The sequence below is a fragment of the Tribolium castaneum genome, chromosome 9 (assembly GCF_031307605.1).
Source record: "Tribolium castaneum strain GA2 chromosome 9, icTriCast1.1, whole genome shotgun sequence".
NCBI lineage: Eukaryota > Metazoa > Arthropoda > Insecta > Coleoptera > Tenebrionidae > Tribolium > Tribolium castaneum.
In genome coordinates, this window is record NC_087402.1 from 6,381,324 (window position 1) to 6,407,068 (window position 25,745).

Consider the following 25,745-nt stretch of genomic DNA (forward strand, 5'->3'; position numbering starts at 1 on the left):
TGAATAAATGGCCAGTTAAAGGGTCATTTTCCGAATCAAAATAATTTCCATGGTTCATGAAGTGGTGAAAATTTTTCAGACGAAATTATAAAGAAGTGTATTCATGTTTGAGGCTAATTGTGAACTAGAACAATTCGATTTTGCAAAAACTAATCGAAACTTTATTGCTTAAGACGTATTTTGATCTGAACTTATGCAGTTTTTGATATGGTAAGTCAGGGTTATAAGAAGTCTTGTGATCAGACGAACCTAATTACCAGAACATTTCGAGTGCATCGTGTACTCAAACGGAAAATTTACACGACTTATTAGGTGCATAATATAAGTATTTTTATCATGTTTATTTTTAAATTTAGTATAGTACATTATCTAATTTAATTCGTCAACGTCGAACCAATATTTATATTTATATAAAAGTATTTATTTATTTTAGAGTATTTATATGAACTAAATACTCTATAATAAAGTTCAAACGATTGAAAACGTTTACAATTTAGAATTTTTGTGGTTAAAATTTGATTTTACTTTTTGCAAGGTTGTGGTTTTAATTTAAAAGCAAGAGTAGATCATGCAGTACTTTAATACTATATTAATAATACACCAACAGTAGTCAAATCCAATATCAGTATTAATTTAATACAATCACAAAATATTTGGCCAAGATTCAATTCAATCGTGTGAAATCCAGCCAAATTCCCTCTTTAGTGGTCGTGATGAAAGTTTTGCAGTCCATTTCTAGTGGAGTCTTCGTCTTTTGACTCAAAGTCACTTTGTAATTTTCTAACAAAGTGGCTAAACCCACTTTTGCTTGTAGCATTCCAAATCGTAAACCTGTAAAACCAAAAGTGTAGCAAACATGTACCAGTTTGTTAAATAGTCTTACCAATACAAATTCTTGGGCCTTCACCAAAAGGCATCCATGTGAACGGTGGCCGACTGTTTTTATTTTCTTCCGAAAAGCGATCAGGGTCATATTTTGATGGGTCAGGGTAGTATTCCGGATCATGTTGGAGCCCCAAAATTGGAAGCACAACCATTGTACCTTCGTCGAGGTGCAGGTTTGTGCCAGCGACGTCATAAGCTTTGGTACATTTTCGATTCAGGAATGGTACCGGTGGATATTTTCTCAACGTTTCTGAAAATTGAGATTTTACAGGACTGCAATTATTTTAATAAATTGTAATTACCATTGAGGGCTTGTTCCATGTATGTCATTTCCATTAAAGCCTCGTATGATATTTTGTTATTGTGTTTTGCTAACACTGTCTTGATTTCCTCACGCATTTTGTCTTGGATTTTTTGATTGAGACACAGTTCGTACAAAGTGAAGGTCATTGCCGTGGATGAAGTTTCATAACCAGCGGCGAAAAAGACAAAAACTTGTGCCGCCAATTCATTGATTGTCAATGCAACTTCTTTACTTTTGTTGTTGTTGTCAAGGAATGTTTCATCATCGGTTATTTTTCCTTTATTTTTCAATTGCAGTAACAAGTGGAGGAAATCTTTTCGGTAAACGTTGTTCTTTTCTCTATAATCAACAGTTTTCTTCACCAAATTCAACATGTAGTCTTCCACATCTTGTTTTGTGGTTTTGAATTTTACCAAATTGAGGAGATACATAGGCGTCATAAATTGAATTAGATTTTTTAAGTTCTCCCAAGTTGTATTTTGGAAAGTACGTTTTCCGTAGTACCTGAATTTCGTATCTGGGTTTTTAAGACAGTTACTTTCAAGTCCAAAAGCACAAGAACTAATAATATCTGTAGTGAACCGTGCTAGAGTTTCTTTAATGTCTATGGTTTCTTTCCGTTTGGAAGCTTCGTTCACGTAATTGTCAAGTTCTTCCGCACATCTTGACATTGTCTCAAACATCATCTTCATTTTACCTGAAGTGAATGTGGCCGTCAGTTTTGCTCGAAGATTTTTCCATTTGTTGCCTTCCAAAGAAAACAGATGCCCACTTAAAGGATCAATTTCTTCATTTACGTAGAAACCACGATCGACGAAATGTTGAAAGTCTTTTTGCATGATGTCCTTCATAATCGCAGGATCCACAGGGATGTAAAAAGGACGTGCAAACATAAACACGCCACCATGTCTGAGATTCTTCTCTCTGAACTGTTTGTAGAATTCGGCGAATTGCTCACCAAAATTATATTTTGCTTTAAATAAACTAGCACAGTTGCCGAAGGGAATTGAAGGTTCTAAGTACTCAAGCCCGCGCTTTTTCCAATACGTAAAGGCCCATTTGTAGTAAACCACTAGTCCGGCTAGGACAGTCACTAAAATGGCCACTAGGTCGTATGTTAAACTGCCATTTACGAGAAGCATTTTTTCACTCGCGAAATTTTAATTGACTTTGTTGGTATTTAGTCAGTGAGATTCGTTTCGTATCTGATAGTGAAGGGGATTGTGTCGTTATAAATCAAGTCAGATTATGATTGTCATTACCAAAACTGTAATCATGTCGCAGCAAAATTGTGCTGAAATGACTAGTCAGTTGGTGTACTTGAGGCTATCAACAAAATTAGTGTAATTGTCTGTGGGACAATCATTGTTTATTTGTCGAGTTCGCGAGGTCGATTTTTACACGTGCGAAAATATTTTGGTGTCGTTTCTACTTTTTTTATTAAAATTTTTAGAATGTTTTGAAAATTAATAAAACGCCAATTAAAGTTATTATTATTTATATTATAAGAAAAAATTACAAAGAATCGCATACAGGTATTCTTAAATTATTCAAAATAAATTATTTCTGGTTAATTACTACATTCACGTATAAAATTGATACAAATATTTAATTAAGTTTTTCAAGATTTAGCCAAACGCCTCCTTCTGCTCTTGTAGTGAACGAGCCCTTGTCTATTTTTAAGGGAATTTTGGTCTTCTCATTTAACTTGACACGGTAATTCCTGATGAAGGTAGTTAAAGCGACTTTACTTTGCAACATACCAAACCTCATTCCTGAAAAAGTATTAATACGTGTAGTTCAAAATCAAAAATCATACCAATGCAAATTCGGGGTCCATCCCCAAAAGGAAGCCAAGTAAAACCAGGTCTTTCTTTTTTCTTCTCTTCTGAAAATCGATCCGGATCGAAAACGTCGGGGTCCGGGAAATACTCCGGATCGGTTTGTAAACCCAACACTGGAATCATCACACCTACACCTTTTTTTATTTCGATGTCGGTACCCGGCACTACATAATCTTTTGTACACAAACGCATTATAATTGGAAGAGGTGGATATTTTCGCAGAGTTTCTGAAATTATCCAACAATTAATTTGTAATTCTAATAATCACAATTTTACCTTGTATGACTTTCTCCATGTACGTCATTTCCATCATAGCGGCGTAAGTTAGTTTGTTGTCGTGCTTAGCCAAAATTGTGTTAATTTCGTCTCTCAGTTTGTCTTGAAGTGGAGGATTCATAGCTAATTCGTACAAAGCAAATGTAATTGTACTTGACGATGTTTCATACCCAGCCATAAAAAACACAAAAGCTTGTGCCGCCACTTGATTCATTGTCAAACCAACTTCTTTACTTCCACTAGTTTCGTCCAGTATCTGACCATCATCGGTCACAGTCCCCAGATTTTTCAACTGGATAAGTAAGTGCATAAAGTCTTTTCGAAAAATGTTGTTTTTTTCTCGATATTCAACCACGTCGCGGATACTCTTCATGAAAAATTCTTCGACTTCTGTTTTTGTGAATTTGTGACCAATTGCTCGTAACACACAGTGGGGCAATAACACTTGCATGAAAAGTTTTATTCTGACCCAAATATCGAAATCAACTGCTTTTTTCCCATACTTTCTAAAAGACACATTTGGGTCTTTTAGACTATCACATTCGAGTCCAAACGCTACGGAACTGATAACATCAACCCCAAATCGACTTAACACGTCTCTAGCATCCACTGGGGTTTTATTAATCACTGATTCATCCAATACGTTCTTTAAATTGTAGCTAACTTCTGCCAAAGTTTGAAACATCATTTTCATCTTCCCGGAGGTGAAAGTCGGGGTTAGTTTAACCCTCAAATTTCTCCATTTTATATCATCCAGGTTGAATAAATGCCCACTGAGAGGGTCACTCTCCTCATCAACATAACCACCATGACTTGAAAAATGCGCAAAATCGACCAACATAATATGTTTGACTATTTCGGGGTCTGTGGGTACGTAAAGGGGTGATGCTCCGAAATAAATACCACCATGACGATACCCTTTGGCTTTAAGTATTTGGTAAAATTCGACAAATTGCTCGCCGAATGATTTGCGCCCGAAAATAACATCAGTCAGATTGCCAAATGGTAGTTTTGGGGGGATGGTAGGTAAACCCTTCTTGTCCCAATAGCGAAGTTTCCATTTTAAGTAACTTATTACCCCAAGGAGAAAAGTTACGAATAATGCCAGGAATGTGTAATTCATGGTTTTTGGGCCAAATCTAAAAATGTTTACAGTGATTTTTACGTGAGACGCAAAATTGTTGATATTTGCACAAATTCATCGTGACTTTGGCAAATTGTCATGTATTTTTGATAAACAATGTTTAATAATTTGATTGCTAGTTTGCGATAATGTTTCGTGAGTGAAGGATGCTTGGTGTTTTCAATTTCAGGTTTAAAGTTTGAGAATTAGAAATGGAAAATGCGGGTCGTAAAAAGTCAAAATTTCGTATTTTAGTGAGTCGTTATCATTGTTAATAATGCAGATTTCCTTTTTCGTGTAGCCACTCATCGGAATCCACATGCGACCGGTAAAGTTCCTCCCTTGGAGGGTCCTTGAGCGCTCGAAGTAATATTAAGAAACCATAAAGAGATTAAGGGATTTTCTTCGAGAAAATAACTTTTATGTACACAAAGTACTCAACGAAGTTTTCCCCAGTTTATCGAAAGTAATGAACTCTTTGTTTTGTTTATGAATTTGTATTGTAGGTAATTTTAAGTGAGTGGAGACGTGGAGGTACTCCAGGTGGGGAGTTTTCCGTCGATTGTTGTACAAGGAAAAGTCATTAGCTGAATGCGCTCGGTATAAGTCTGCAGTTATCAGCGACGAAGGTTATAGTGTTTAGATCCGGGCACTGGGCCTAAATTAAATAGAATTAATACAATCTGATAGGAAACGTGGCCAATGAAATCTGCTCCAAACACGCGAAACCGTAATCTTATAACTTACGCAGTCTACGTGACATTTCAGGCTGAAAATGTGTCTTCTTTCAGCTTCGGCAAACTGTTTTCGTTCGCTTTTCACCCGACCGAGGGATAATTCTGTTTATTTTCGAAATACGCAGCACACTGTCCGTCCTGATTTCCTATTGTGTCAGTTTTAAAGTCGCTTCTGCTTTTCGACGACGTGCCACGCTGAAATTTCCAACAATGGACCATCGGACGCGCCCGAGTATTCGACGTTATTGATGGGCCGTTTGGCGCGAGGAAATTTTCCAGATGTTCTTAATATATCATCGTATTTAATCTAGAAACGCATTAAAGCAAACAATGTATAGAACGTAAATGCAACGGACAAAAGCGAAATGGAAAAAAATAAGAAAGAAAGTGCAGTTCGCGAAGGCCATTTCGTGGGCCCGGGCTCTAATTGAAAAGATCTCCCCATTACGTGAGATCAATTTTAGGGGAACAGCCTGGGTGGCTTCTCTTCATCATAATTAACTCCGCTGAAGATATAACGCCACCAAACAATCTTGAGAAATCACGATCGCCCGTAACGACTTTTCTACATTTTTTAAGCTACACTTTATACACGTGTCCTAACAACAATCTTCGGTGGGAAAATGTCCTGCGAATGGTCCACACATGATAAGGACAATCCTAAAGCTTAAGATAGGAACAAACGATTTAAATATTTTTTAGAGGAAAACATTATTGTTGCGTAAAAATCACTTTGGCCTTTCTGGGATAGCCGGTATTTCGCAGCAGTAAAATCAATACCTCGAATACTTTTGCGTAGCTATTAATTGACTTTAAGCACTTCCTTCCGAACACAACCATGAAATATCACTCGAAGTTCGGGGAGTTTTGGCATAATTAGGTATCCTGTAGGTTTTAAGGGAATTCGTTAGCTGTCCAACTCCTTGGGAAATAAATACACTGACGGAAACATGAGTTGATTTCCTCTATTTCCGCTTAAAGCATTCTCTGATGCGGTCAAACTTACCGCACTGTTAAAAGCTCTAATGGATCGCTTTGACGTGTTACTGTTAAAGAGGCACCCGGTCAACTTTTGACCTATTTTTCCCCCAACTTTCACTGTTTCAACAAATGAACTGCTCTCAAAGTTAATTTTGCGTATGCAAGGTTTAGGCTGAAAAATTGTCGGAGTGATTCGTGAACGAATCCCTAACATTTTTCGAGAGTTATCCTTCAAGTACTTTTTTGGATTAAGAGTAAAGCCCTTCACAAAATGCTCAGCTACTTTGGAGATTGCCAACATGGTAAGAACCCTATTTGTATACGGGTTAAGGCTCTTGAACCCAGGAAACAATAGAACGCGGAAAAAGCCCCAGATAAATAACTTTCCCGTGAATTTTTCTTGTCTAATTTTCGCCTGCAAGTGAAGGCAACATAATCAAAGCGAATTGAATTTTTCTTAAAAAATAAATTATGTTCGTCTTAAAAATGAAATATCTGCGAATTGATCTTCCCCTAGCATCGGCAAATTAAATTTTAATATCGGCCCTCTTCAAATAAACGCCGAGCTTTGGCTTTGGGAAACAAAAGTCGGACACAAAGACGAACTTAAATTACCGTCATACAACAGGTAGGAAAAAAGCCCGCTCTTGGAGATTATTAAACCCGATAGGAAATAATTAATACCTCCCACTCCACGTGTTTCGGTACATGACGTAATCATTCGTGAAAAATGACACGAAATAAGAGAGGCCGTCGAGGAAAAGAAGTTTTCAAAGGATGACATAAATCACGTGGTGTAGTGATTGGCTGCCACACGTAGAGTTGCGTGGCGCGGAAACATTTACAAATAAAACAGGGACGGATTGGCCAATAAAGCACCGCTTTTTCGAAGAAAAATCGGGCTCTTTTGCGCGCCAAAGTGCCCGATTTTAATACGACAAATCGCCCTGTCACCTGTCCATCTGTACATCGAAATTGTGTGTGCATATGATGTTATAGATTAGATTTGAGGAACGCGCATGCCATTTTCACGGGTTTCAGCAGCAGTGCTTTCAAATTTCAGCAGTAAGCTTCGAGCTTTCGCTGTCTACGAACGCTTGCGCTTTTTCCTTTCACTTCTGCTTTCGCCGTGTGCTTTCCTCGAGAAAAAAGTGGTTTGATGTGATTTTTGGTGTGCGTTGTCCAATCATGAAATGCTTTATATTCTTGTGGTCTTGTCTGTATGAGAGATGGTAATTGGTGGATAATTGCGCTGAAATTGTTTGTATCTCATCCATCAATTTTTTATTTTCACTTTGTGATCTCAGAGGTGTTTCTGAACTAATTAATTAATAAACCGTCAGCTTCTGCTCGACGACTTGTTTATGAGCCTCCACTACTTCCTGATTTAATTTACATAATATATTCCGGGACGATGCAGCGATGATCGTCTTTAATGACTCCGAAGATAAATATTTGTATTTTTTTTGGTGGATGAGGTATAAAAAATTTTATGTCTTGGAATAATTTCTTGCTGTGTGTCAGCAGAGGATTAGAGTGTTGTTTCAAACTTGAATAATTATTTTAATTTAATTAAAACTTTACTAACTACTTGAAATTTCTTGAGTTACTGCTATTCTAGATACTCTGCATATTTAGTTTTATTGACAGCAATTCCAGTTTCAGGAACCAAATATGAGTGAATGGGAACACGTTTTTAATATTAATTTAAAATCAATTTACCTCCGGCTAAATGTGAATAAATTGATGTGAGCTTTATAATGGACCTCGTTTTTTAACGCAATATTCAATAGGTTTATTTAATTATTCAGCGAGTACCTGTTGAATTAAAACAAAGCACAATGCTAGCACAACATTAATTGACTTTTTACAGAAAATACAATTTTAATTTTGGTCTCGTGTGGTCGTTCGGACGCTTGAAATTCGATTCGGGTTTTTTTATAGAAATAGTTCCTTCTATTCACGAGAATGGAAGAACCGACAGGATAATAAAATGTTTTATAGTTTTGAGAAGTCTATAAAATTTAAACTTGATCTCATCAATGATATTACTTGGATCAAATACAGTAATCATCTAGAATGTGTCTGTGCTAAAGGAGAATCCTTGATATCGAACAATAAATTGGAAATATCCTGGACTAACTTTACAGCATTGATTTTCCAGGACAGCATTTATAAAATCTTTTAACACAAACAAGACAAGGGAAAATTTGTATTTTTTGCCTGAGAAAACCACACAAAATCCAAATGGAAACGTTACAGGGCTTTTGTCAGTCTCACCAAAGCATTTCAAAGGCATTCGTGAGCTTTGTGGGAGTCTCTGGACATCGCAGCAAGAAATTAGAGGCACGTTTTAGCCACGCGACACAAAACTTCGTCTTGGCTTTAGTTCTGACTTCAGCTTTGTCAAGAGTCCTGATATTAGAACGTCCTTTATGCTCATTTGATATGTCTATAAAACTTATCTCTTTGAAATGAGCGAGTTCTCGCAACTTTTCCCGAAATGCCAAGAGACTTTTCGTGTTTTTAGTTGGACTGTCTAGTTTTTTGTCAGACAGTTATGACTGATGAGATACAGTGTATACCGCAAAAATATTTCTCTATGTTCCTAGAGAGTTAATTAAAGTCTGTTTGTTTGACGTCTGGAGTCTAAATTCGCTTGAAAAATTCCCCTAATTGGTACACATTTTTATAAATTTTGTGGGGGGTTTTGAGCGTTCTTTCTCCCGGATACGGTTGCTAGCGTGGCCGTGTTCGAGACCGGAAGGCATCATTAAAATGTGAAAAGAATAATTGTATATGAAATTTTTTAATAAATGTTTTTTCGGAAAGGAAAACTTCTCAAATTGAATGTTTGCAAATGGCTGGGTTTTATTGTCTTTGAGCAAGTCTTAATTAAATGCAAGAACCCTACCCGGATTCCGCAAATAAATCACAACTCTTTCTTTCAGTTTTTCAGGATCATGAATATTGAATTTAAAAGTTTTCGTGTGAAAAGTTCCACAGGCAAGTCCCTCGTTCTTCTGTTCTTGCCAATTTTAAAGGAATCTGACGGAAACGACACGCAGTAAATTGCTTTTATTAATGATGTTTACTTAACTCACTTGCGGACGGGGAATCTCAAAGACGTTTTATCCCTTCTTTTTTCGTCGGGGTTCTTTTGTACAGTGGCGAGGGAGTTTTCCAAATTAAACAAATCTTTAGCTGATAACGACCCTCGAATGGTGTTTTTACACTTTCTAAAAATCACTTTTATATCCCGTCAAATAATGTCTTGAGCCATTTACCATTTGGTCAAAGTGGCTGCGGAACGAGGCGGAATCAAATCCTGCAGGAGCGAAAGTGTTGCATTATTCTTTAAATAAGTAGTCTCGGAGCGAGCGTATTCACTCCAGTTCGGGTAAATATTGATTAGTCCGACCCACTTTCTGTCATCGCCTGTTACATGCCGAACCTAATGGGGATATTTCTACCCCTTTTACATCGCCGAAATAGAGCATACATGGGCCCTTGTTTCTAATATACGCCGACATGGTCCTGCATTAATGAGAGTGTTCATAAATTAGCGAAATGCCGGTTCCCACTCAATCCACAAACGAAAACACAATTATAGAAACCAATTTCGTTAGCCAATCATTCACGTTTTTCCAAACACTCCCATCGGATTTAAATGGGGGCGGAATACACGGACTGGCCAGTTGCGAATTGCAAACCAACTGTGCAATACATTACCATTTATTCTCCTTTTTAATTAAAAATTTTAAACCTGACCATCCTGACTTTATGGGTTTTAGGAAACAGCACTCTTTACCTTTGTTAATCGCAGCTTACAATTATCAGATTGGCAAGAATGACGGCCATTTAGTTGTAAAGAAAAGTTTAGGCTGATAGATTGTGTTGTACGTCAAATCAATCATTCTTGCTGACATATTTTCTTGACCATCTGAATCGTCGAGTGAGCCAATAAATGTAATATCCGCGTTTATAAATCATTCTTTGCAAGGGGCAAAGTAATGAAATTGTTAAGTCAACAGTCGAGGTACTTTTAACCGTTTGGAAACTATTATTCGCAATACCATTCGGGCGTCAATTTTCTTAATCTGTCGATTATCGGCAAGCTCCTCCAATTGATTTGGGCGTAACAGTGCGTTTCTAACGCACTTTCCCAGCTCGTTATCGCAATCTAACCGCATGTTTAATGTGAACCCGATCAGATAATTAGCACGAAGGAGGAGTCGTCGTCTGAGCGTTAAGATGAAACAGTGAAGACAGGAAAACGTGAATCGAATCTCGAATAAAGGCTCAATAGTGGCGACTGCGGCGGTAGCATCGTCAACAGGGCTCTGCCTCATGGTCCAGCCGAGCAACAACAACAACGGGAGCTCCGACATGGACTCGCTCGAGGACATGCTACGGAAGGTAAATAAAAAAGCGAAAATCCCCAACGATAAAAATATAGGACGTCGTTTTTTATCCCGACTTTTTTAAATGTTGCTGTACGAGTTTACAACTTTACAACTATTCATTTTAAGCCTGAATAATTGGACTCCCTAAGGCGAGGCAATGATAACTTTTAAAAAATCGCCCGTTCGCTTTTAGACTTTTCCGACTTTCGTCTCGTGAGCTTTTCAGTGACGACGTTTAATTCCGCTTTGACTTGGCCCTTGAGGATTAACTAACTAACCGACATTCGCATTTATTATGAGGTGGAAATAAGGCCGAATTGTGGAGGCTTGCAGCAAGGGTTAAGCCAAATTTGGCTTGTAAGCACGCCATATTTATGGGTATTTAATGGCCGATCATACATTTTCCGAAATTTTCCACAAGTTCGTATTATCAATTTTTGGACAGTGGGAGCTATTATGATAATTTCAAACAACCCGGAAATTGATAAATGGAAGGCGCTGCGATATAAACACCGACACAGGAATATTATTATAATTAAACCGTTTCGTGTTCATTACAATTTCCATTTGATATTCAGATATTAAAATTTATTCCGGTAATAGTTGTTGACAACATTACTCGAGTATGTCAATATTTTAGTATTTGCCACCTAGGCTACGCATCGAAACACTGAAATAATACGAAATTTTGTTAACGAGAGGAAATTGTAGTTTTCCGCGCGCCTCAAATTAGTGGCACTGTATTTAAATCGGGAATTGAAACATAAATATTTATAGAATGGGTCGAGAGAAAAATATGTGTTCTTTTAAGTACGCAGTTCCTTTGATTTTCCATTATTCCGTGCTCACCTTATTTAACTCCCCTTCTAAATCACTTAACAATAATCACTTTGAAAACAAATGTATCCTTATCCCCTGCCGAGTTGCACAATTAAATTAAAAGACCGCGCCTTGTGCGCACTGCAACCTCATATTAATTCAACTATAGTAGTAATACCAGCGCGAGCAGCATCCCAATTGACTTTTTGTGCGTGGGAGGTTTGACCCTGATGCTTTTTCAGTGGTCCAAGGCTGTATTCATCCCACTTGCAAAAACTTTGGCCCGATTGAATTTAATTAATAGAAATATTATACCGTAGTTTTGGTCCTGACAGTGATAAATGGCTTGTGCTTATTCAAAGCTCGAGCTTTATTTTCTTTCCTAGCTAAACAGTTTTCTCCACGACCGGTCATTTTATTATCTAATTAAACGAGTTAAAAGATGGTGCTTTTCCACCGTGAATTATTATGCATTCATGGTGCCGATATGTAAAAATGGCGTCGTATTTCCTGAACGTGTGTGGTTGTTTTGTAGGCGCGTTTCTGAGCATTTGTACCAATTGACATGTTCTATATCACGCAAATCCCTCAGGGATTGTCACCATGCTTGTTATTTATGGTACCGCTGTGAATATCATACGCATACGCGTACGTCATACTAAAAACTCGCATCCCGTGGTCGAGAAGCATTCTGAAAATTCGTTACGCTTGACGGAGAGGTCTGGGGACAACTGCTTTTTAATATTTCAGCGGTGTTTTCAAAACATCAATATTGTATCAAAGCGGACGCACATTAACGTGAATTATGGAACAACTTTAATTACTTTCGACATGATCTAATTTCACGAAACATTTTTTTGGTCATTTCCATTCGAACTAAACTCTCGAAAAACGAATCTCGGTCGCATATCTCGCAAAAGATTTACATCGACTTGGCCGGTTTAAAGGGATCGTTTGACATTCTTTTCCTCTTGCATTATTTGTTTTGGGACCGGTTATTTATATGGTAATAGTGCCCGAAATAAACCTACGAATAATGGCCTATTTAGACGGTTTTATTTTGAAAATTGCGATAAACGTCTTGTATACATAATTCCTGTAGATCTTAGTTTAGCATTACATTGCTTAATCTACGCTTTATTGGCTTGTTTTCTCCGATTTTATTGCTTTGTGCTAGTTTAAGATTCTGAGCGGTTTTAACAAAAAATGATTCAAGTTCCGTGTTTTGTACTAAATCAAAACTCAACTGCTCCGCTTGACCCAGCCTTTCCTCCCACTTTTCCAAGTCGTTAGCTTTTTACTGGAATTAAACGTACGTGAACCCTTTCATAAATTTAATTTTGACTTGTCCGCACAAAAGTTATTGCCTTTCGAACAATACATATGGCCATGTTATGACAGTCGTCGGCCGTAAATCCTAATTTCTGGAATATAACGATTTTCAACATTGGTATTGTCCAGAAAAATAAATCTCGAATTTCTTGGCATAATAATGGTGGATGCGCCGGGCAAAAAGTTTACTTGATCATACTGTTGTCTATGTATTGATAAGCTCGTGGGTTTCCTACGCCAATTCGTTGATCTGTTCGTGTCAGTAACGAGTTGTTAACTTAACAAGACAGCAAACGTATTACTTTGGGTGTCGTCAATTGGTTGATTCGATCAAGGGGAAGCGGCTAATGCACGTGTGGCCTCCCCTTAGCCTAATCAAATAACCATTTATCAAATGGCATTTATGAAATCCGATAAAAATAAGGATCGCGCTCATCGTCCGGCATTAGACGGGCGAGCGAAGCGGCGTCAGAATTTATTTATTGTTCGATCCCTTTCGGGATTTTATGTGGTCCCCGAAGGTAATTGCACAGGTAAGGTTTGCGCCTTAAACTCACAAGTATAAAATAAACCACGTGTTGCGCTTGTTTAGACGGAAGGCCTCTTTGGTTTTCGCCTCACGTCCGACTTCGCTCTGCCTTGGAGCTTCAGTTTTCATGACGACGATAAAATAAAACAGTATAGAGGGAGTGCACAGTTTTCACATGTGGTGTACATGCAAAAGGGGCCCGAGGGCGACCACATCACGTCATCACGAAATTTTCTTGTTTGTTGTGTCGGCTTTAATTTCCGTCGGATAATTGAAAAGTTTCGAATTTAATATTTGCGAACGATACAATCGAAACAAATTATGCTTCTGCACAGATAAACACGTCTTATTACGGAACGGCTGCTTTTGTTTTCCACTTTGAAATTACAGTCGCTCGATCTTGTTTCGTTTTATTTTTAATTCGTTTGCAGGGATTCCGGTTTTATAAAACAATTCCGACAGTTTTCAATTTGCTCGTTTTTTTGGAAACAATTTAACAAAGTGCTTTATTGGCAAGCAATTCATTTAATGTTGCGAATTTACATTTGAATCACAAAACCGCTAGCCTGTTGCCGACATCATCACATTTCGGTCTATTCTATTTACATTTCGTTAAAGCGAAATTAAATGTACACAGTGAAACAATATTTTAAGTTGGTTTGCTAATTCTTGCTTTGCATGTCTTTGGAATTTCAAATACTCGCAACTAGTCGCCCCTATTTGAATATACATTTCCTGGAAACTTTAGTTTCTTGCAATTCTAAATTCAAAATTAATAATAACGGCAAGTTTCACAAACAAACATTCAACTAGAATCAAATAAAGACCATTTTCATTAATAATTCATTTCAAACAATAGTTGTCAAAAATGGTGGATGCGCCGGGATAATACTATAGTGTGGTATTGCTTTTCATTCAACCTTGCTTGCCAATTTACAGTTTTACGACACTTTTTTTGAACAAACAAACACTTAATTTCACACCAAACTGTTTGATGCATTGTGTCATTAGTTCTTTATTCAAATATCTGTGTTTTTAGTTTAATGGTCGAGAAAGTTTTAAATTGTTACTAAAATAAGGGTTTTTTATTAAAGTTTTTTTGGAATAACTTTCAATTCCGTTTTTAATATTCAGCCATAGAACAAGGTGTATAAAGTTGCAAACTTTCTGAGGAAAAAAACACAATAACGGAGCGAAATAATTTTAGAAAAGTCCGCTTTGTGCTTGCCTAATATTCCTGAAAATTAATTCTGAATTTATTAATTGTTTTTGTTTGTGTTTCAATGCCAGGCAGAGTATTTCGAATGTATAAAATTGGTGGATGCGCCGGGTTTTAAAAATTCTTGCAATATTTGGTAATGAATTTTTAAATTAAAAACGTGGAAGCAATTAAGCCGTAATTGAAAAGCATACTAAATCACAATCAAATTTCTTTCAATCATTGAGAGTTTGTCAAAAGCCTTGCGGCAATTAAATTCCTTTCAGTGAATTAATGAAATACCGTTCCGTCTGTATTTTTATTAATCAAGTTTCGTAATCTAATTTAGCACACTGTCTTAAACACATAATCTCGGGTGAGTTAATTAAGTAAAACCTTGCATATTCCTGACATAAAAGAAAAACTTGAATACGTTAACCGCGGCGAGATGAGACTTTAAAATAATTAAAGGGTCGTTATTCAAAAATGTGCCAACGTATTATACGGAAAAGAACAGCTTAATTCAAGCGTCGATCTTAAAAAAGAACGTATTTTACCCTGACACTTCCGGGGGTGAGATTAATGTGCGATATCCGGCATAGATGTATCCAAGTAAGGCCCACAAATCAACCCTCAGTGACGTACAATTAAAATCGAATGCGTGCAGGTCATGTTAACACGGTATTTTTATCACTTAATGAGGTTTAGTACCATCGGTAAGTTTAGGGATTTACCACGATAAGATCGGAAATGGCGTGACAATGTGATGGTTGCTTGTTGCGGTAAAGTAACGGCCATTACACCAATGAAATAAATTGAGTGCTTTACTGGGCCCATATATCATTAGGAAAACAATCAAGCTTTTGTCGTCGTTTTTTTCGAGTTGTTAATTTTTTAAACGCGTTGTTAATTAAGCAAATGCTCGTTTGGAGCAGGTGTTGTCATGTTTTATTCGCTATGGTTGAGTGAGCACCTGTGCCACTGTCACAAGTGTCGATGCTAACCAACATAATCCAATTATAGGAAGGAATAGACGCTTGAATTTGTTTACCAGACTTTCTCTGTCAAAGCACAAATTAATAATCCTTGGTTAAATTATTCAAGTGGATGGAATTTCTTCTCGCTTGACTCGAATTTCGAATGTAAACTAATAAAGTTAAATACGAATGCTTCAAACATTCAAAGACTCAATTCAATTAGGGGCGAGAGCAAATAGCTACCGGCTAGGCAACATACAATACAAGGGATCGAATTTGCATCCCCTATTTCGCGACGGGGGCGACATCTACGAGAGACTAGTCCACTGCGTCCGTTCGGTGCCAGAGGGCGGCACCTGTGGTGTATTTCGAAAAAAGCGCCTTTGTTTATCCAATTTTTGATTTTTTAGGGATGTTGTTGTTAATTTTGTTATTGTTTCCAGCTTTCCGAACTGGAACAGAGGGTTTTGGAGGCGGAAAGTCGAGCGGAAGAAGCCGAGGACAAGGTAAGATGAATACGTTAAACATCGATTGGAAAAGAGATAGAAGTGGTCGCATGGCAACCCGAATTTCACTTTCCCTATCGTCTGTTATTGATTATTTTCCGTCTCGACGCTGGCGGTCATGGCGTCTTTCAGCTGACAGAAAAACAGAGAGTCGCTATAGGTTTTTGTTTCGAGTTTTGTTTTGGTTGTTTTGTTTGTGCGACGTTTCGTTGTTTGTTTGGGGGACATTTTCAGGGAAAATGTAAGTCTTTTTTCCTTTATTTCTCGTCACATTGGATGTAACTTCAATTTGTTTTGGATTTGCATCCTCAGATAAGCATGCATTCGAGAGCTTTCCTATCGGTTGACTTTATCTCGATTTTCTGAGCTTTTTTCTTATTTTTTTATTGTTGCAAAGTCGACGTTAAAAAGAATTCCTGATGTGGAAAATGGAAACGCAATCAATTATTCACAAATGTAGATCTCGAACAAACAGTTCGAAGCTCACATTCAAATGATTCGATTTTTTTCCGATTTTGAAAAAGTCAACAAACCCTAACACGTGTGTAAATGTCAGGTAGGGTCAGTGACAAAAGGTTCATCTCAGCTTTTTTTCTACACCTATCATCGATTTTTCCAACTCAAAACACCCGAGGGTTGTGGCAAATCGCGCTTTATTTATTCAGTAATTAAAAGTTCAAACATGTGCAGATGATGAGTCATTTAATTTTAGCGTACGCACATAAAATTAGGGTCGAACCCCCTCATGTTACAGAGTACAGCTCTATGTATGAATGTATGTTTTTTAAATCTCACAGCTGCACGTGCCAGTGTCGTTATCACTACGTTTGTAGGGTTTTAAAGCCGGTCTAGTTGATTTTTCACGTTTTCAACACATGTTGGAAGGCTTTAAACACTTTAAAAATGTCCCGAAAATGTCTTGGTAAGTGTAACTAATTCCTAAGCTCTTGCTAATACTAGTGTCTTTCGTCCTAGTTCTTATTGTGGATTTACGAGCTTCGCATTCCTCTTCCATTGTGCAAAATGCAGTAAAACCCATGTTTATGTCTGATGTCGTTAATTTCGAGTTCACTGTATGCACGATTTCATTCATACTAGATAAAAATAAATAAAAAACTGGGTAATGAATGAGGGTTGTTAATTAATAAAATAAGTATAAGAATACTTAGGGGTTATTTTATGAATGAATAAAACTACAAGTTGAAGAAAAAATGTGGTAGCCTACATTGTTTAGGTAAATGACACTAAAGGAGAGCGTTATGGCGAGTTTTGCACATTATACGCTTACGCAAAGGGTGCACAAACAACACATAAACATATCAAATGTAGTCTCTTACATGTGTTTTGTGTTGTAAAGTACTTCTGAGGGTCATACATGGTTTTTTAAGATTATTTAAAAGCACCGACTTTGAAAACACAGTTAAATAAACATACAAAAAGTATTTATTTTTACAGTAAAACAACTGTAAAGTGTTTAGTTCGTTGCTACTCTTATTTTGTTGTTTCAATAAACGTGAAATCTTGCCCGAGTTTTTATTTATTTAAAATTAAAACATTCAGACCAAAAAAAATCATGCATTTTATTAAAAAAAAACAGCATGTTTTCGTGTTACTATTTTGAAATATTTTTCAAAGTTACATAATTTGCAATAAGATTTTTTTCGTTTATTAATCCTAGACTTGGGGATACCCTCTGTAAATATTTTTTTCATGATTGAATTTATTACGAAACTTCGTTTTATCACTTTCAATTAAAACGCTCTTGATTAAGTGACATTTTGGGATTCGACCCCGCAGTGGCTAAAGTGTGTCCATTACCCTATCCTTTTAGGGCTATCAGTTCCCCTCATGAATTATCGTCAAACCCTTATTTGCATATTTTTTCATCAGCCGTTGTGTTGTATCATATTTTCTTTGTTACATGTTTGCAATTCTTGTCAGTTCTCGATTTTTCTCATGCATTAGGTATTTGCAGTATTTCGGTTTTCGACGTGGAAGTTGTTTACAAGCTACTAACACAAATATTGATTCGGAGATGAACTCCTTTATTACAAGGCGTGTCTTTATTATTGATGTACCAAGTTTCTGGATACTTCGTTTTACGAAACGTTATAAATTATAAGTGGAAAAGCTTCCGACAAATTTCCCGATACAAAAAACTTTGTTCCTGTTTGTTCGATTAAATAACCGGATAGAGTCGGATCGGAGATACTTGAAACTAATAAAAAATTTATAGCCACGTGGGGTTGCATTTTTTCTAACGTGTTGTCTTGGGGTAGGTCGAATTGTCAATTAGCCGACGTCACAATATCACCCCTTTGTGACGTTACAAATCAATTTACCCTTATTGGGTTCAACGCTCCAAGGGTTTGAAACTTCCAACACATGTTTTTGTCGCATGTCCAAAACTCCAATTGATAGATGTTCTCCACAATTTCGTCGATTTTTTCTCTTTTCACCGCTCGAATTAATTAAATCCAGCCTATTTGTGGCAGTGACAGCATCTGTGACCGCATCCCCATTTATCACATTTGGAATCTGCGTTTAACAGTTGCGTAATACGATATTTTGTCGGATTTAACAACACAACCCCTTGCTTGTTTGTTTGCAACCGCATCGTTTCAAGAAGAGGGTGGTTACAATAGCCAATGGTCTCCCCCACTATGGGGAAGTTTTGTGACAAGCGTCGGGACGCCTTGGCGCCGAGTTCACATCGGCATGCACTCATTTTTAGCCATTGCAGACACTGTATACGTGCTAAGTTTGTGCCGTTTGGGCTTTAGTTGGAACCGAAAGGTTTTAGTGTGTGGATGGGGAGCGCTAATACCCCTGTTTTTCGCTTCAGGAGTTAGGGTGGCAGCCAGAGGCAACATGGAGACGCACGGTAAACTTTCCAGATTTATACCATAATTGGTATTTGGCCAAACGTGCCATTTTAATTAGTAGTTTGTCTAATGTTACGCCGCTTTTTGCCTCCTTTGTTTCGTTCAACTTTGCCGATTTAACCTGAGGCGAGGTTGTGGTTTGTTTTTAGGACGAAAATAATTCGTTTCTGTAATGCTTTGTCCAAGCTGCGCTCCTGCCGCAATTAAGGATTTTTAATCAGTGGTTGTTGACTCTTGCGTTCAAAACGAGATGAAAATGTAACGCAAAATGAACGAGCAGAAAGGAAAATGTGATAAATTGAGGAAGTTCAAAGATTTTAATTTTATCTTGTCTGTAATGGACCTCAATTTATTTAATTTTCTGGGTGTGAGTTCGGGTAGAGTCTGGAACCTTCGCGTGTGACTTTTATTCAAATGACTTTGGAATTTATGATATGGCAATTGTAGCAATCGATCGAATTCCAGCAAATCGTCTTTGTTTCCAGGTGCGAATAATGGAACAGAAGCTTGCATGGTCGCAGCAAAGTGACCCGAACAACCTCCAGATCCACCGTTTAGAGGGCGAAGTGGAAGAGCAACGCCAGTTGCGACTCCACGACGCCCGCCAAGTCGAAGCCAAAGCGGCCCGCATCAAAGAATGGGTGACGAATAAACTCCGCGAACTCGAACAACAAAACCAAACCCTTCGCGAACAGAATATCAAGTGCAATCAACAACTGGAACTGCTCCGAAACCACTTAGCCCTGGCGGACCGCCGGAGATCAGAGAGCTGCTCACCAGAGCCCAGACAACACACATCCACTTCCAATTCGACGAGGAGCAATCGACACAGGAGACATCAGTCGGTTTGCCTGAGCAGTAATTTCGAGCCGGCAGTGCCGAGCACTCTTGTAACAAGCGTCAATTTCGGAACGAGTAATTCGAGCATGGATCCACTGACGGACGAGCTGAGAGCGGCGGTTGATAATCTGAGCATTGGGAGGGTTCCCAGCAGCAGTGCTTCTGATCCGGATTTGGCACATGATTATGCCGAGATTTACACGCCCAGCAGAGAAAAAGTCCCCTGGCCTAGGGCTCCCACGCCGCCGATTCACAGGTTCCCCAGCTGGGAGGATCGGATTTATCAGGTAATTCCGCAGGGAAGCAATTTCGGGAGAGACAAACCAAAAAACGTACAAATAACAATAGTAATGCCCAAACTTTCAACGATAAATTTATTTATTTAGAGGAAAATAGTTAATACACAAAAAATGTTATAACACAGGTAGCGGCTGACGGGTTAACGTTGACCGGAACCACCCCCAGCGACATCGGCCCGGAGCAGGCGGGGTACCAGGACATCCCAGTTCCGGTCTACGCTACTGTCAAAGGCCGGGCGAGCCAGATCCGGTCCATGCCCTTCACTGGCGACTCTTCGGACGATTCGAGTGACGGTGAAGGTAATAACACCACCGCTGTCGACGGTACCAATACTCATAGTAGAAGTTCCGGTGATACTTCGGGTTCAAGTCCGGGGAAACGGACGGCTTCCAGTAGCAGTGGATCCCCGAGTAAAAGCAAAACTCGAGGTAAATTGTTTTGATGTTTTCGCCTCGCCCGCTTTGTGTGTAGAAATCCCTTGATTAACATTGACACGAAGGTGTTTCAGACACTTCGTTCGAGAGTGGCATGTCGGATGATTATGCCGTACCACCGGATGCTCTCAGTTGTGATACGACTAGTCTAGAATCGTCAATGTTGCTTAGAGCGTCTTATTTAGATAGTCCCAAGCGGATTGAAAGTTTAGAAAAAAGTGGGTCTTTAGCAAAATTAGGTAATTAATAAATAACAGTCAGGCGATAGTGAATGATTTTGTTCCATCAGGGGGGAAGTTAAAAACGTGGCGTAAGAAATGGTTCGTGTTGAAAAACGGCGTCTTGACTTACTACAAGAGTCAAAGTGATATAAACCGCAAACCTCAGGGTCAAATAATCTTAGACGAAGTTTGTAAAATAACGAGAGCCGAAGGCTCCAACACTTTCGAGATAGACACGGGCAAAAAAACGTACTATTTAACAGCCGACTCAATAACTGCGATGGAAGACTGGGTTAGAATCCTTCAAAACGTACAACGAAGAAACGCAACCAAGTTATTACTGAGCAAGGAAGAGAACAAACCGTCAGTTCAAGGATGGCTAACGAAAGTGAAAAATGGTCACGCGAAAAAATGCTGGTGCGTGCTAATCGGAAAAATGTTTTTGTATTTTAAATCGCCAACAGACACGGTAAGTTACAATTATGAAAATTGAAATTTTTAAAGTGTTGGTGTAGACGCCAGCAGGTCAAATCAATATGCGTGACGCGCGGGTTGAAGAAGTCGAGCATTTATCAGATTCCGATTCCGAGGAACGAGATACGGAACATCCGGACTTAACCATCGGGATATTTCCCACAAATCAAGGCCCTACGTATTTATTGTGTTTAGGGAAACAAGTACGTGACTGGCTTTATCGTAATGGGGAATCTTTCAATTTTATTATAGGAGAAAGATTCGTGGCTGTATCATTTGACTGTAGCCAGCGGCGGCGGCCCCAGCACTGGCACACAATACGAACAATTGATACATAAATTGATGGAGGTCGATGGCGATTCGAACTGCGTCTTGTGGAGGCATCCGGTGTTGTTACATGTGCCTTGTACGAAAGACGGGGCTATACCTTCGTATTTCCCGCTTACAACACTACCGACTGAAACGCTACAGGTATGCAAACAGTTGGAATTTTTTCACCTGAGATTGCCTTGTGCTAGGCCGAAGCAATCAAACTATTCAAATGTCTGCAATTATTCATGTCGGCGGCTGTTGACCAAGCCGGAATCGATTATCACGTAGTGTTGGCACAAAATGCATTGCAGCAATGTTTGGACATGCCGGAGCTACAGGCCGAACTCATTTGTGCGTTAATTAAGCAAACGAGCAAAAGCTCGCCCTTGCCCAAGCTCGGAGTCCAGGTATCTACACAAAAGTTGCTTAAAAAAAGTGTAAGTGTGCTTTTTTTATTGAGTTTTTATGTCCAGTTTAGTTAGAAAGGCGGATTTTCTGTCTCGAAAGTTATGTTAAGTTTTTAAGACAAGCTAGTGTGGGACACTCAAACGTCCAGTTCTTGCGAAAAGACAGCTGTAGAAGACATTTCATTTGCCCTTGCATGAAACAGCAACTTTCTTTAAACCGTGCCTTTCCCCACTAAGAATGTTGGTGTTTCAGTTTAGTTTCTTTTTTTGGATGTTTTAGTCCCTAGAATAGAATAGATGCCTGCGTATGCATCGTTCCTTCACGTGACACAATCATCAAGCAGAACGTTTTGGGGTCATCAAACACTCGACACTGATCATCTCATCTAAAGGCTTGTGCCCCTTTCTGCTTGCCCCTTAGTCATGTCCAGTCACTCTTCTAGCCCCATATACAGAAACACCAAAATTCTTTTCAGCAACTTCTCCTTTGCGCGACTCAAAGTTTATTCACCTGCGAAACGACTCCCAGTATAAACAGTACTTCTGACCAACAAATTGCATCTTCCAATATACAGGCGGTCCAGGAAGAGAAATACAAAGAGCACAAGGAATGTTACAAGGAGCATAAAGACCATAAAGGACCCCCGAGTTACACGTTGTTGCAAGGATGGCAGTTGCTCGCGTTGGCTGTCAGTTTGTTCGTTCCGAAGTCGTCAAGATTATTGTGGTTTTTGAAGCTGCATCTGCAGAGAAACGCTGACAATCGGACAGAGTGTGGGAAATATGCGGCGTATTGTGAGCGGGCCTTGGAAAGGACGATACAAACAGGTTAGCAATTTTTTATTCACGAAAATTTGATATAAACTAGTCTATTGTAAGAGCAGCAGCGGCATAGCTCACCGACGAGTCGCTCATAGAAACGCATTGATTCGATTGCGCGTATTTCAGGAATTTTAATTTCGGCCTTTGATCCGTCTCCTCGATCAAATTCTGAACCATCTGAAAAAAATTAATTAACACCAGCGGTTGTGAACCATTTTGTTTTACATGAAGCAAAATTCCGATAACATGGCGCCCACAAATCGTGTTGCCGTACTGTTTTAAATAATCACTGAATTCGGTTGGATTTAAATTTTCAATCGTGTTCATTCCCTGAAAAAAAATTGAGAGGTGTTTCACCACACGTGAAAAATTACCATAAGGTCCAAATTGTGTATGGATTCGTAAATACTGTTGTAAGACCGGTCATAATAAGTGTAACGAAATTGGGACCCCCAGTGGCAAAAATCGGACGATATGATGAAAAGATTTTCCGGATCTTTCAAGTAATTGACGAAAATTTTCCCATAGTTTAGGTGTTTTTCCGCACTTAATGTCCCAACAAGGATTGGCACTATCGTGAACTGGTCCTTGTAGCTGGAAACAATAAGTTACATTATTTGTAGTTTTTAATAAAAATTACCATTCCATGACTTTAGCCACGTAAGGTAATTGCATCTCAATGCTGTGTTCTTTCTCGTCGACGTTCAAATCCAATAATTCAAACTGACCTGTCCTCTGTAATTCACTATTAACTGAAACTGAAAAATTGGCAAAAAAACTCAAAAAAACTTGTGTGGTACCTTTAGAATCTACCAACAAGTCGTATAAAGGAGTCTTGTAGTAAGTGGCAGTCGTCAAGGCACACCCTGATAAGCCAAAATGGTGCGAAGGCCCCAAAATAAATATTTTTTTCACCATTTCGGGCATTACTTGTCTGTAAGCCCACGCCGAACATGATCCACAATATTTATACCCAGCATGTCTGAAATAATCGTGTGAGTGAACAGTAGAAAAAATTTCGTATGTAACGTACGGTGCAATTAGAGCCCGTGCGGGCCCGTGAACGTATTTGGCTTTTTGCAGCCACAAGCCAAGCTGGTTCGATAATTCCACCTCTGGAAAAATTACATGACCGACTGACCAAAAAAAAAAATTGTTTTGTGTTGAATTTTTGTTTAATAAAAACCCTATCTCAGCTTTTGTAAAAATCCGGTGCCACTTACCTGAATCTGAATACCAACTGCCGGCGTGTTTTGCCTTTCTGGTGGGCATTTTCAGAGTTCTGAAACATATTTATTGTGTACGCCCCGTATAACATTTAAATACAACATCCATCTGCGCAATCACACTGTTGCCAATCATTATTCAGGCCCGACAACCACTGGACGGGTGGTTCCACCAAATTTAAACAAACCAATTGGCAAATAACTTATCACTAGGCAAATTTATCGTTATTACACCAAAAATAATGGAAAACTCACCGTTTAGCGAAACAAATGAGCAACACAACGTTGTGAAATTCACTTTTTTTAACTAGCCGATTGGATTATTGTTGAATTTGATAAAAATAAGGTTTGTATCGAGCGGTGGCTGGCGGCCTGTCGACCGCAATAGCGCAGCGAAGGGAATGGCGATCAGAATATCGGATTGGGGGTGGCGTTTGGCCGCTTGCCAACTTAGGTTCACAACCCTAATATAGGTCACGTGGTGCGCTGTTTTAAGCGCCGCTTTTTGAATTGAAAATCGACGTAAAAATTTCAAAATTACTCGATTCGAGAGTACGGTAAAATTCCGCAACGCACCGATGACATTTCAGGACACGGAATTATGTCATTGTCATGGTTACGCAACGCAAGGGCGGGTTTTCAATTATTCACTGGAAATTTAAACATAAAAAAGCTCACACGGAAAAAAGCTCACGGAAAAATTAACTCTCTGAAAAAAACAATCTTTGCAATCGAAGATAGATTTATAAATTTATAATTATTCGGATAACAATAAAAATGTTTTAGAATCAGTTTTTGCTACACTCCTATTCAAGAAAAAAAAAATAGGATAATCGAAAGGGTAACCGTGCATTTTTTTTTTAGACAAAGAACTCAATTTTATTTCTTGTAATATTTTTTGTTTTACCTACAAATTTAAAATTTTGGAAATTTGACACAGCTTTTCAAAAAATTATCCCGTATGTTAGGGAATAGTTTAGTAAAATTTGAAGGTAGATAGGAATAGAAAAACGCATCAATAAAGTAAAATTATTGTAAGATTTTATCTAAAATGCTTAGTTTTCCCAAAAAATTTTTTCGATGCTATGGTCCCAAATTTTGAGAACCGCTGAACCGGGATGATAAAATTACATTGGCTACATTGTTTCGGCTAATTTCATTCAATCGTTTTATAAAGAAAATATTAATTTTTGCAAAAAGTTGCATATTTTTTAATAGAGTTAGTTAATACTTAATTATTGACCTTTATACTCTGTTGACTGAAGGCGACACATTTAGGTGCAAATTTTCTTTTTGACATTTGACTAAACTGATTGTTACGTGCAATGTAGTTTTTTTAAAGACTTGATTATATTCTGATGAATATGTACCAGAAATCGCAATAATAAAAATCTTTCGTAATATATTTTAAATGGAAAGTTGCAGAAAATGTTCGAATTTTAATTTTTCAGCTTATTTTGTTCGATTTAATTGATTTTTCAGTAACAATCGGTTGTATTGTTTGGTCTTTTTCTATTAAATTATATAGGGCCAGATATCGCCAAATAGGTCAGTTTGTCAGAAAAAAAAAATATTTCAAAAATTATTTGTCGATTCAGAAAATAAAAAAACAAGCTCTAATTTTGTATTTTTAAGTAATTATACATGTAGTTTCTTCGACTTACCTTATTTTTTAGAACAGCTGCCGTTGATAAACAATTTGCTCAATTTATGCAAAAATAAAATAATAATCTTAAATTTTAAATAAAATATTTTTTTAAGATAAGGAGCTTCTTTCTCTGTAGGTTTTTTCTGTGTGAGCTTTTTTCCGTAGCTTTTTTCGATGTGATTTTTTTATTTGTGGGCTTTTTTCGATGTGACTTTTTTTCAAAATTATTATTGTGTGAGTTTATTTTTGTGAGCTTTTG

The 25,745-nt window shown here is 38.0% G+C and overlaps 4 protein-coding genes and 1 long non-coding RNA gene across 18 annotated transcripts in view; 2 read left to right on the plus strand and 3 right to left on the minus strand.

Annotated features, from left to right (window-relative positions):
- The window catches only part of LOC664485 (uncharacterized protein), an 86,743-nt gene that overhangs the window by 57,725 nt on the left and 3,273 nt on the right, over window positions 1-25,745 (plus strand). For 2 of the 10 annotated variants that reach the window (XM_015979012.2, XM_015979013.2), the window contains exons 3-11: window positions 15,855-15,917; window positions 19,288-19,929; window positions 20,067-20,370; window positions 20,442-20,615; window positions 20,666-21,066; window positions 21,113-21,274; window positions 21,324-21,542; window positions 21,590-21,820; window positions 22,267-22,618. In XM_015979012.2, the coding sequence (XP_015834498.1) occupies window positions 15,855-15,917; window positions 19,288-19,929; window positions 20,067-20,370; window positions 20,442-20,615; window positions 20,666-21,066; window positions 21,113-21,274; window positions 21,324-21,542; window positions 21,590-21,820; window positions 22,267-22,618 (2,548 nt within the window). Of the gene's footprint in view, window positions 1-7,217; window positions 7,383-10,364; window positions 10,570-15,854; window positions 15,918-16,010; window positions 16,159-18,667; window positions 18,802-19,287; window positions 19,930-20,066; window positions 20,371-20,441; window positions 20,616-20,665; window positions 21,067-21,112; window positions 21,275-21,323; window positions 21,543-21,589; window positions 21,821-22,266; window positions 22,619-25,745 lie in introns of those variants that run through there. The other 8 variants (XM_015979018.2, XM_008194041.3, XM_015979015.2 and 5 more) reach the window with 8 other exon arrangements.
- On the minus strand, window positions 563-2,410 carry LOC107397747 (probable cytochrome P450 6a20). Its single transcript, XM_015979024.1, has 3 exons — window positions 1,188-2,410; window positions 884-1,135; window positions 563-831 (listed from the first exon to the last, which is right to left on the minus strand). The coding sequence occupies exons 1-3, from the start codon at window positions 2,329-2,331 to the stop codon at window positions 665-667; spliced, it is 1,563 nt and encodes a 520-aa protein (XP_015834510.1). The 5' UTR covers window positions 2,332-2,410; the 3' UTR covers window positions 563-664.
- Window positions 2,671-11,566, minus strand: LOC664483 (cytochrome P450 6A1). The gene is made up of 4 exons (XM_008194044.3): window positions 11,406-11,566; window positions 3,310-4,448; window positions 3,009-3,260; window positions 2,671-2,964 (listed from the first exon to the last, which is right to left on the minus strand). The coding sequence occupies exons 2-4, from the start codon at window positions 4,430-4,432 to the stop codon at window positions 2,798-2,800; spliced, it is 1,542 nt and encodes a 513-aa protein (XP_008192266.1). The 5' UTR covers window positions 4,433-4,448; window positions 11,406-11,566; the 3' UTR covers window positions 2,671-2,797.
- Window positions 16,362-17,328, plus strand: LOC135267074 (uncharacterized). 3 transcript variants are annotated; one of them, XR_010335333.1, is made up of 4 exons: window positions 16,362-16,581; window positions 16,630-16,692; window positions 16,751-16,839; window positions 16,893-17,328. It is a non-coding gene; the product is annotated as an uncharacterized LOC135267074 (long non-coding RNA). The 3 variants fall into 3 exon arrangements; XR_010335331.1 differs by having other exon boundaries at window positions 16,362-16,692; XR_010335332.1 differs by having other exon boundaries at window positions 16,630-16,839.
- Window positions 22,614-24,709, minus strand: LOC103312698 (protein MEMO1). Of its 3 annotated transcripts, XM_064358731.1 has the most exons (8): window positions 24,094-24,633; window positions 23,836-23,894; window positions 23,646-23,727; window positions 23,413-23,594; window positions 23,253-23,364; window positions 22,987-23,206; window positions 22,838-22,942; window positions 22,614-22,789 (listed from the first exon to the last, which is right to left on the minus strand). In XM_064358731.1, exons 2-8 carry the CDS (start codon window positions 23,882-23,884, stop codon window positions 22,655-22,657), a joined length of 885 nt encoding a protein of 294 aa, XP_064214801.1. In that variant the 5' UTR covers window positions 23,885-23,894; window positions 24,094-24,633; the 3' UTR covers window positions 22,614-22,654. The 3 variants fall into 3 exon arrangements, with proteins under 3 accessions (XP_064214801.1, XP_064214800.1, XP_015834516.1); XM_064358730.1 differs by having other exon boundaries at window positions 23,253-23,594; window positions 24,094-24,709; XM_015979030.2 differs by lacking the exon at window positions 24,094-24,633 and having other exon boundaries at window positions 23,253-23,594; window positions 23,836-24,047.